The 11,207-nt window shown below is 37.9% G+C and overlaps 1 protein-coding gene across 2 annotated transcripts; it reads left to right on the top strand.

Annotated features, from left to right (window-relative positions):
• The first annotated feature begins 1,447 nt into the window (after positions 1–1,447).
• abhd10a (abhydrolase domain containing 10, depalmitoylase a) lies at positions 1,448–10,933 on the top strand. Of its 2 annotated transcripts, none has more exons than XM_077206689.1 (5): positions 1,448–1,613; positions 2,047–2,230; positions 5,663–5,774; positions 7,437–7,574; positions 8,748–10,933. In XM_077206689.1, the coding sequence occupies exons 1-5, from the start codon at positions 1,529–1,531 to the stop codon at positions 9,087–9,089; spliced, it is 861 nt and encodes a 286-aa protein (XP_077062804.1). In that variant the 5' UTR covers positions 1,448–1,528; the 3' UTR covers positions 9,090–10,933. The 2 variants fall into 2 exon arrangements, with proteins under 2 accessions (XP_077062804.1, XP_077062803.1); XM_077206688.1 differs by lacking the exon at positions 1,448–1,613 and adding an exon at positions 1,685–1,895.
• The last annotated feature ends 274 nt before the right edge of the window (positions 10,934–11,207 follow it).

Here is an 11,207-nt window from a genome sequence, read left to right as displayed (position 1 = left end):
TAAATATGGCATAGGCTATTCTTCAGACTAACACCTTGTAACCTAGGCTATAGCCTACGTCATTTTATCTTATCTGGGCTATTTTTTTATGATAGGAAGTTTCCACAGTTTTATTGTAGGCTATACTTTCGAATAACTTTACAGTTAGTAACCTAACATTGTCTGAAAATATGATTAGCCTATCGTGACAAAAAAGTCTGTCTTTCTCTCCTGCTGTCCATTCATAAAACCACAGGGTTATAAACAATTTCAAACCAACTTCACTTGCATGCAGAAATATAAATTAAGTGTTTCTCTATAGACAAAACTTAAAGTAATTTCATATGTTTAGAGATAATGACTAACTTCTAACATCATTGGAAGGTAAAGCAAGTTTTGATCCCCATTTATACTTATATTTATAGCCCAAATGTATCTGCCAAACACTTTATTTCTAATAGGAAAATAAGGTGAATTCATTACCTGAACTTAGTCCGTTAATCATTCTCTCTCTCCAGTGGCCAGTCTCTCCTGCTACAGGCTGAGATGAGCGTTTGCTTCACGGTGGAGTTACAGCGACACCTGATGGACAAGCACCGCACAAGACCCAGTAGTTAGTTAAGCAGACCCATCTATCTATCTATCTATCTATCTATCTATCTATCTATCTATCTATCTATCTATCTATCTATCTATCTATCTATCTATCTATCTATCTATCTATCTATCTATCTATCTATCTATCTATTAGTCTCTTTATTTATCTGTCTATCTATCTATCTATCTATCTATCTATCTATCTATCTATCTATCTATCTATCTATCTATCTATCTATCTATCTATCTATCTCAGTCTCTCTCTCTCATTCTCTCTCTCTCTCTCTCTCTCTCTCTCTCTCTCTCTCTCTATCTATCTATCTATCTATCTATCTATCTATCTATCTATCTATAGTTACTCATCAATCATAACTTTGTTGAGTGAGTTACATAAATAGGCTACATAGATTGTATTTACATAAAAATACTATGGAAATCAATCATCAAATATTTGGTTACTGACATTCTTAAAAAATATATATCTTTGTGTTCAGCAGAACAAATAAACGTGTACAAGTTTGGAACAACTTCAGAGTGAGTAAATTATGACAGAAATTTCATTTTGGGGTGAACTATCCCTTTAACATAATAGCTTTTTGTAACTGTTGCTGTGTCTCAATTCGCCTACTTATTACGCCCTAAAAGTATGTACTCTTTTTGTGACGAAAAAGTGCATACTTTTGAGTGTGTAGCAGAAGAGTAGACAAGCTTTGGGACATACTTATTTTAATTTCACATACATGTACGTGCGTGCGTGTGTGTGTGTGTGTGTGTGTGTGTGTGTGTGTGTGTGTGTGTGTGTGTGTGTGTGTGTGTGTGTGTGTGTGTGTGTGTGTGTGTGTGACACTGGCGCTCCACGGCACCAGGCGGCAGTGTTGTGCGGTCAGGTCTCCGTCTCCTTCAGGACACTATTCAGGCTGGATTCTTGTGTCTCCGCAAAGAGCGGGATAGTATGGCGTCAACTGTGCTCAGGAATTGCTCAAATGTTCTTAAAATAAACGTCCGGAAATTCACCATCCTCCCGCACGTTTCCACGGGTAAGCAGAGTCCTTACGAAACGTAATTATACAGGAACTTCGATGTGTTGCGGCCAGGGGGCGTAAATGTTGGAGGTGTGGCCAGCGTGTTCAGTAATGCACAGGCGAGAAGAGTGTGATGTCTTGATGTAACTCACCGTTTTCGATTTCGTAATTGAAGCTTGAACTCTGCTAAAATGGAGATTACATGCAAACCTGCGTTTGAGATGGCAGCTGACACACAGGAGGAGAAATCATTCGTGTTTGGTCTCCTATCTAAGCGCCACCAACGACAGTTATCAAGTTAAATCGTTTTGTTCTTGCTGTTGTAATAAAGAGAGAAAGTTTGCAAGGAAGAAAATGAATTGTGTTTTGTAATATCTTATTGTATGTATGCTTAGCTCTCAGGCTTTAAATTACTTTTAAATAAAATGGCATTTTTGCTTTGTTTTAGGTGTTCGACACAAGAGCACAATTCAGTATGCTACCCGACCTGATCTGCCAAAGCTGGCCTATAGGAAACTGAAAGGGAAGAGTCCTGGAGTGGTTTTCTTGCCTGGTTTTGCCTCACACATGGGTGGACAGAAAGCAGAAGCATTAGAGGAGTTCTGCAAGTCTTTGGGTCACTCATACCTCAGGTGCCTCACTATTTAGTAGAATTAGTAAACAAGAAAAAAAATACGTTTTTAAAAAATGTGGGTGAAAAAATTACACGGATCAACGAAAACGACTAGAAACTATGAATTCTGCTGCCAGGCCAGTAGTTGGCGATGTCACTTTTTCAAAGAAACACTATATGGATCTATAGACTGAACATATGCGCATGACGTCACCGTTTTTTACAAATGTGCGTTTTTGTAGTCTACACGGAGACGATAAGGGTATTGTTTTCAAAAACGTGCACTTTGAAACCCGTTTTCAAAAACTTGCATTTTCAGGCCCCCAAAACCCAGCTGTTGTATAATTAATGGCCAGCAGAACCCATAAAAACTTTTCAGTCTTTAGGCCCTGTATACACCTGGTATTAAGATGCGTTTTGGTGGATCGGATCACAAGTGGACGACGTTAAATACAGGTGTAAACAGGGTCTAAAAGTTTTGAGCTCGTTCACTTTCAAACACTTCCAGATGTAGTTGAAAACACATTCAAATGTATTGCTTTCGTAGTGTAAGCACTCATGTGGTCGAATGAGTTGTAACAGCCAATAAAAAAGTTTAACAGAACAGAACCATACCGCCAATCCAGTGGTCCTGACAGAAATATGCAAACAGGGTCTTAGTTGAAATCTGTGTCGTGTAAACAACACCCACTTAATAAGCATGCTTTTTTCCTCAATGCAGTTGCGCAAACCCCGCCCCATAGGTGATTCTAAAGAATTCATTGGTTGTGTCAATACTAACCTCTAACCCTAACTTAAACCCTTACCTTAGTAAGTATACCTAATTTAGTAAGTATACCTAAGTATAGCGTTGGTACTAGTACATCATGATAGATAGCATTACTGTTTTTTGTGATTGGATCTTTGATGCCCTGTTTACACAAAGGGAAGATGCAGATATTTCCCTGCGGTTTGTCCTTTCATTTATGCGAAAACCCGGTTTTTATCACAGAAAACGATTATTTCTAAAAACTCCGGCCAAAGTGGAGATTTTGGAAAACTCCGTTTGCATGTTAACTGAGAAAAACTGAGTTTTAGGCAGCCGATGTGACCGTATGCGACAGAACTTGCACCTGCGTCAAAAGCGCGACCTCTTTGTTCTTCTTCTTCTGTGGATTTATTTGGCAGGTCGCATACCAACTTTTAAGGTGCATACCGCCACCTCCTGTAATGGAGTGACCTCTTTGTTCAGAAGAGAAAGAGGAAGTGATTTGTTGCTATTTTCGGGATTCTGATTGGCTAACATGGGCTTGAGCTTCTCGTTACACTGCCACCTACAGGTTTGGCATGCTCTTAACAGCATATATACATGGGTTCGTGTAAACCAAGGGTGTCAAACTAAGTTCCTGGAGGGCCACAGCCCTGAAGAGTTTAGCTTCAACCCTAATTAAACACACCTGATCCAGCTAATCAAGGTCTTCAGGATTACTAGAAACTTCCAGGCAGGTGTTTTTGGAGCTGGTTGGAGATAAACTCTGTAGGACAGTGGCCCTCCAGGAACTGAGATTGACACCCCTGGTGTAAACGAACACTTTTCTGAAAACTGACAGGTGTGCACAATGTTATTTTTGAAAACGGAGAGGGTGAAATGTCCGTTTATGAAAATAGCTGGCCATGTGTAAATGTAGCCTGTCTGAACTTTTCTGCGTGATTGAAATTTTTATGTTTAATGTTATTGAGTAATTGATATTAACAAGACTGAGTAATTGATATTAAATGAACAATAAAAATAAATAGTTTAACCTGAATTAGCTAACTCAAACACATTTTAAACAATTAACTTATTGACTATGGGACAGATTTATTAAACAAGGCATGAGACCTGAAGTTCTGTGGCTGATTAACTGACAATGTGCACATTAAAAAACAGACGCTGCAGCTCATTTCTATTATGACCAACACAATCTACCAAGAGCTGCGCAAATTATCGTCTACAGTCACAAACAATCAGAGCCGATGATAATCAGGTGTGGGTAATCAACTAAAACAACACGTGCCCAGCAAATTAAAAATAACGTGACTTGCCCAACAATATGTTCGGATAACCTCTTCCTCTGGCATTTCAAACTAATGTACACAAGTGGAGAAAATTCTCTCGCTTCTATCACACGCGGTCTTTTCTCTGCGGTTTCTCCTTACAGCAACTATTGCAGCATGTCAATACTCACTTTCCTCAGAATAGATACATGTGACAGCTGCTCTTTCTCTGTCTCTCATCTCTCCGACAGCGAGTGACAAAAAAACCCTCTTCTCCTCACTCACTCGTTTCATTTGCTCCGGATGGATATTGTTAGTGTTAGTGGGCTTGAGTTTTATCGTGGGATTGTGTGTATTGCACATCATTTTACTCAATCCCGCAGATTTTGTGCTTACACCTAAAGTGCGCGCACATAAAGCCGCCTCTGAGTTAGGGCTGCACCATTAATCGCAATTTCCATGTAATTGCACTTAAATCGAGATGGCTTATCACGATTTTGAAATCGCAAATGCTGCGATTATTTTGTATGCGCAGTTTGTCATTGATGTACGGCTCTGTAAACGCTGCTCCATCTGAAAGCACTGTGAATTTGAATCACTTATAACGTGAATTTGAAAAAAACAAAAACATTTAATAAAATGCTTTTACTCCAAACTCACTTCATAACAACAGTTGAGCATCCTTCTGTGAGATGATGCGGCTTCTTACACAGAATAAGGCAGGTGTGTGTTAATTGGTCATGTTTAATCAATCAAAGCATTTCAATCTCCTGTTTATTCAGCTACAGCAATAGGGATTTACTGGAGTGATGGTGTCTACTGTCTACTTCTGTGATGAGGTATATTTGGCATGTCTGCACGAGAGCGCCCTCTGGTGTTCAGATGGAGCAGCATTTACTGCCGATCAGCCGCACTGCACTGACAAGCTGCGCATAAAATAATTGCGCAGCCTTTGCCAAATCGCGTGCGGTTTCAGTGCGATTAATTGTGCAGCCCCACTCTGAGTACTAAATTGAGTTATTTTTCGCTGTTTATTGAGCTTAAACGGTAAAATGTCGGTCTTGACGAGTATTCACGTAAACAAAGTTTTGTTTTAAGTGAACGTAAACAGTTGAGAAAGAAAACACATGTATAACGGATCCATGTGTCAGGTCTTAAAGTGACAGCAGCCTAATATACCTACTGCCAAATTATGGTATAGTATTAAAACTATCTATATGGCAGTTTTTCCCCATGGTATTGATGTCAAAATTGTGGCCAGAGAAAATGCTGAGTGGCTAGTAACTTTGGAAAACTACTAGCCACAGTGGCCGGTGAGCAAAACAGTTAATGTCAAGTCCTGAGTGTCACTATTATCAGTGTACAGTGTTTTCTTTATCCACCTCGACATTTTAACTCTAATGCTATGCTATTGTGTTGAATTTTCTTCCTTTAGGTTTGACTATTCTGGCTGTGGGTCATCTGAAGGGGAAATAGGTAACTTCAACATGGGTGCCTGGAAGAAGGACGTACTATATGTACTGGATGAATTAGTAGAAGGGCCACAGGTGAGCGGATTAACAGCATTACCACACTGGAGAGTCTTGATGAATTGAATTTGACCAGGAATCATTTATTGACAAGTATGCCTTCAGTTACTTCAGAATACGAATGAATCAAATTATGCACATAACCAAAGAGAAATCAGCCCTATTACAAACTTTTTCTGTCATCAGTATCCCATGTTCACATTGTTTTTTCCCTATTAAAAGGTTCTGACAAGCAGTGTTGGGGACGCTACTCTCAAAATCTTGGTTTATTGTATTATCTGTTCATAATAAAGAACCAAGATTTTGGGGCACTTTTCGTTTGGACCATTTCATTTCCATTTCTAACAAACAAGCTACACATAAGTTAAAGTAGTTAAACTATAGTAAAGCTACCCTTCATAAAAAGTAGTTAGCCACACTACAGGTTACTATCAAAAACTAGCTAGCTACAAGGCTTTTTACAAAGACATATTACAAAAATAACTGAATAAATAACTAAAGCAATGGCGCAAAACACAACGTTGGTGATCTTTTAGGTTCTTTAAAAAAAACTGTGGCGGGACAGAGTGAACTATGATTGTGTCATCATAAAATCAGAAATGGACATTTGATATAGATTGCATTAAAGCAGGACAGTTAATACATTTTTAAAAGGCTATTATTCACCTTCATGAGCTTGAAGTCTTTGACGCAGAGTGCATTTTAATCTTTGGCTTGCATAAATTACATTACAAAAGTGTGACCTTTACTAGTCGATTCTAGGCTAATAAATGTGTTATTAGCCACCCAGCCAAATTTGAATGATAAAAAAAGCCGGCAAGTACATAAAATAAGCTATCAAAATCTTGAAAAAATGAGCAGTAGTCTCTGCTCTCAAACGCTGGGGGCGTGTCCGCTGGCTGCGCTGAAACCACGCCCACTCGCGGGAAGCACTCACCAGTTGTCGGCGCGACGGGAGGATGAAGGCCGAGGCGGGAGATAGCCGGTTCGGCCCCATTCACCAGTAACAGCGGATTATCAGCGAATCCCAGTTGTCTCCGACGAAAGTTTATAAAACTATCCCGTGTAAAATGATCACTACAGAGGCGGGTGTTTGCGGTCTTCCTCAGCTCTCCATCAAGGTGGCTCTTCACAAAATGAATCCACCTTTTCTTGATGTGATCGTTTTTTGGAAATGTAAATAAGGACACCGATTTGTTTTGTACGTGACCGCATACAGGTAGTACGCATTTCTGTGACGAACGCAAAGCTAGCTAGCAAACTGTAGGCTTTAGTAACTAATGATGCTGACAGTAACTCGCGATTGAGCGGCAAACTGATGTGAATGTGCTCTATTTATATTGTTAGTGGAGCGGCCAGCCTCGGTGGCTCTAGTGCGTCATCAAGTAGGGGCTTGTCCAGGAGCTCAGGAGCTTTAACGGTCTAACTCCATAATTCAGTACTTCACAGTTCACAGTCTTTGTAATATGTTTTAGCAATACATTTCTAAAATTTAAAATGTGTTTAGAGTTTTTTTTTAAATTGCCTTTACAGGGACTTTAAGTTAGCGTTGTAGTTAGCTCGGAGTTAGCCATTCCTCAACACTGCTGACAATTGTTTGGAACTTGACGTATTTTTTCTTCCTTTTAACTCAAACTCGCACACAAATGGTCAATTTCTCTGTCTTGTCACTTGCTCAAGATCCTGGTGGGCTCCAGCATGGGTGGGTGGCTGATGTTGCTAGCCGCTCTTGCACGGCCAGAGAAGACGGCTGCTTTAGTGGGCATCTCAGCCGCTGCAGATCATTTTGTCATGGCCTTCAACGCCCTACCAATAGAGGTACGAAAGACTTCTTTGAAACTTCAGAAAATATTGATAAATGATAATAATACAATACAAGTTTCACAAATTATGCAATACCATCACTATTACTATAGAGCGCTGCAGTGATGATGTTTTTTTTGTAGATCAACCGGGCGGGAAGTTAGCATCACCCTGGTTCCCTTGACCAAAAATCAATATGATTTTACATTGGCTATTGGATTATTGCAGAAAATAAGCTGTTTGACATACAAAAGTATATGCTTCGTACACATATTCTTTGTTTACCATGATAATTTTAACAAATGAACAACTTTTATGAATTTTGAAGCCTAAATTGGTAGAAGTAAAAAGCTAAACATAGGCTATAAACGAATTTCACATTGGTCACATGACTTCAATTATCCGTCGCCATTAAGCTTTAGTCAACTCTTTCAGTCTTTATTTAAAAACAATTTCCCTTACTTTACATCTTTTTTACATACTGTATTTTAATGTAACGTATAGCCGAATGTCCAATAAAGTTGTTCTCATTTAGATGTATCATCATGTAGATGAACTGAACAAGTATGATATAGTGACTGACTACATGTTAACCAGCAGTCCAAAAATTCACTAGATTTGTTGCTAGTCTCTAGTATTTTGAAGAAATGTCGCTAAAGGAGTGTAAAAAGTTGATAATTTAGCAACAAAATTGGTGTATTTTAGAATAGTGAGTAGAATAGTGTACTGAATATTCTGCTCACTACAGACCTTAATTTGGGCTTTTAACCAAAAACCCATTAAAAAACCCATTCATTTCAGAACGGTGGAAATGTAAGTGCTAAAATGCTAACTTGTTTTGGCCTACAAAAATACGTCGTCCCTGCGGCACTCTATTGCTCATACTTATGCAACGATCGGAAAGTAAATGAGAGTTTTACGCTTTTATTGTTAATATCTCCGTTTATACTATTAAGGATGTAACACAACAACAATTATTTGTATAAGTATAAATTTAAATATTCATTGTAATTTTTTTTATTGTAAATATTGTTTATTTTCATCTTTATACATTGTTTGTTTTTCGATTTTAAATGAAATAAGAAACTAGAAAATGACCAATTTAAAAATTTGATTTTTGAAAATGAATTTTTTGAGCTGGCATTGCCTCCTTTGCCTCCTGATCCATATCTTCCCCTTTTTCAACAGGCAAAGAAGGAGATCGAGGAACAGGGCTTTTGGAAATTCCCTACCAAGCACAATGAAGAGGGTTTCTACACTCTAAGCATGGACTTTCTGAAGGAGGCCGAGAACCACTGCATACTCCAGAGCCCCATCCCTGTGTCCTGCCCTGTCCGACTGATTCACGGCCTCAAGGACTCGGACGTACCCTGGCACGTCTCCATGCAGGTCGCAGAGCGGGTACTCAGCAATGACGTGGATGTCATTTTCCGCAAGCATGGGCTTCATCGCATGTCAGAGAAAGATGATATTAAGCTCATGGTGTACACTATTGATGACCTTATAGACAAATTAACCACATTAGGGTGAAGAATGGGTGTGAGGAAAGGACCAGTTGGGATGGGAAAAGCCGTGTGAACAGGTCTCAGGTTTCTGGAAAATCGAGGTAGATATAGTGACGGAAAACAAAGCGATTGAAAGGGATGTCAACCAAAACTTTATTTGTTCCATCCTGGAACAGCATACAGCGACCAGGTGCTGCCATACTCCGAAAAGTCTATTTGACTCGTGTGCTCTATTCCTTCAGCAGTCTCCTGAAGCCATACAATAGCTTTGTGTAAGGTAAAGGCCAACATTTAAATCATTATTCACTGAAAATCTTGCCTGTTCCTATAGCTCACAAGAAGCAAATTTGATAAAAAACCTTCCAAATGTTCCAAGTTTGAATATGCACAAGCAATAATGAGATTCAAGAGCTTTGACGGGGCAAGGATTTCAGTGATTAATCACTTCTGTAACGCTTTACAATAAGGTCTCAATGCATTAACTAACAACTAACATTAACTAGTTAAACTAACAATGAGCAATATATTTTTTACAGCATTTATAAACATGTTAGTTCCCAGTGCATTAACTAATGTAAACGGATGCAACTTTTGATCTATTACATTAGTAAATGTACTTTTTTTATATTTCTTATATATCCTTTAGTATATTAATAAAACTTTAATATATGCTGTAGAAGTATTGTTCATTGTTAGTTCATGTTGTTAACTAATGAAACCTTATTGTAAAGTGTTAACATTACTTCAGTTTCATCACAACACAAAATGCTAAACCTTTGTAGACAAAGTAAAAAGAACTCCACATTTGTCTTGCCTTGATTTTTAGTATTGTTTCCCATTTTAATGTGATGATTTTTGTAATGGTTTAAACTGTTGGGCCTATTGTTTAACTGTTTTTTGTTTTCAACGTAGCATAACATCGTCTTTCACTTCACTTGGTGAGGGTTTGGTTGAACAGTAGCTCACAGTGTCTGTGCCTTGCATATTAAGAGTGCATGTCTTTTTTTTTAATCACTTCCAGTAGGACACACTTCTGAAGAACCTTGTAATTTCTAAATGAGAGAAACAGAAAGGAATGGCTAGTACTTGCTTTTAATATAACAAGGTATTCAGTTAATGGGACAGAATATTTAAGCAATTTAAATCACTCTGAGTTCTGTATTTTGTGCACAGCAAATGAAAAATATAGAAGTAGAACACTTTTTCTGTTGTGCTACAGACTATACATGATCAGACTAGATTGGTGAACAACACCGTATAAAGCCAATTATTTGGAATAGGAGTGTAAACGCTAGGAGGGTTTTGCTGATTTCTTTTCTCTTTGACCTCTGTCTGTTTCACCACCTGTTTTTTCTTCATGCACTAGTGCAGTGATGCAGCCTCAGAAAAATATCATCTTTCAAGAGCCTTGTTTCTCTTCAAATTGTTCTCTTGTTTAATATATATACTCAAAAATACTATATATTTTTTATCTCTTTATGAGTTTTTTTTTTTATCACCGCCAACTGTGGTATTATATACGTTTGTTAAAGTATCCATTTTTAGTGTGATGGTGATTCTTCTAGTGACAAAAGTTTAGTTGTCTTCCTTTTTCCTTTTCCTTTTTTGTTGCACTTATATCGCCACGGATTGATTACCACAAGTTTTGTCACCCTTATCTTCTGTTTGTCAGGTTTATGCTTGTTTTATTATTTATCTCATTTATTATATATATATGTAGACATTCCAAGCCAAATTTCTGTTAGGTCATATTAAACATTTAAAAATGTTATAAAGTTTAAAATGCAACATGTTATGTTTTCAAATATGTAAAAATCTATGCCATGTATAAAAATAGGTGTTTTCATTATTAAACTGGACAGTGAGAAACTGCAGGTTTTCTGTGTCATTTGTTTGTCTGGTTCTTGTCTGTGTGCTTGTTTTAATGTAAATTTGTGATATATCCTAGTCAAAAAGTTTGACTTTATTTTAATTGTGAGCTGAATTCACTATTTCAGAGACTTGACCAAATTATGTTTATCGTTGATTTTTTTGTGAGGCTTAGGTTTAGGGGTAGGGTTAAATGGGCTCTAGCAAATATTATTAGTGTGTGTGTCAGGTAAACCCTACATTATGTTTCCTCTGGCCAATGAACAAACGGTGT

This window comes from Siphateles boraxobius, unplaced genomic scaffold (genome assembly GCF_051911475.1).
Source record: "Siphateles boraxobius isolate OS27281-9 unplaced genomic scaffold, OSU_SipBor_1 56, whole genome shotgun sequence".
NCBI classification, from domain to species: Eukaryota; Metazoa; Chordata; class Actinopteri; order Cypriniformes; family Leuciscidae; genus Siphateles; species Siphateles boraxobius.
The sequence above is the reverse complement of the archived record's forward strand: the minus strand, read 5'-3'. Positions and strand labels throughout refer to the sequence as shown.

Coding starts and splice junctions, on each gene's coding strand:
- abhd10a (XM_077206688.1), top strand. CDS start 1,790: ATGGAGATTACATGCAAACCTGCGTTTGAGATGGCAGCTGACACACAG. Junction 2,231..5,662: donor TTGGGTCACTCATACCTCAG/GTGCCTCACTAT, acceptor TTCTTCCTTTAG/GTTTGACTATTCTGGCTGTG. Junction 5,775..7,436: donor AATTAGTAGAAGGGCCACAG/GTGAGCGGATTA, acceptor CACTTGCTCAAG/ATCCTGGTGGGCTCCAGCAT.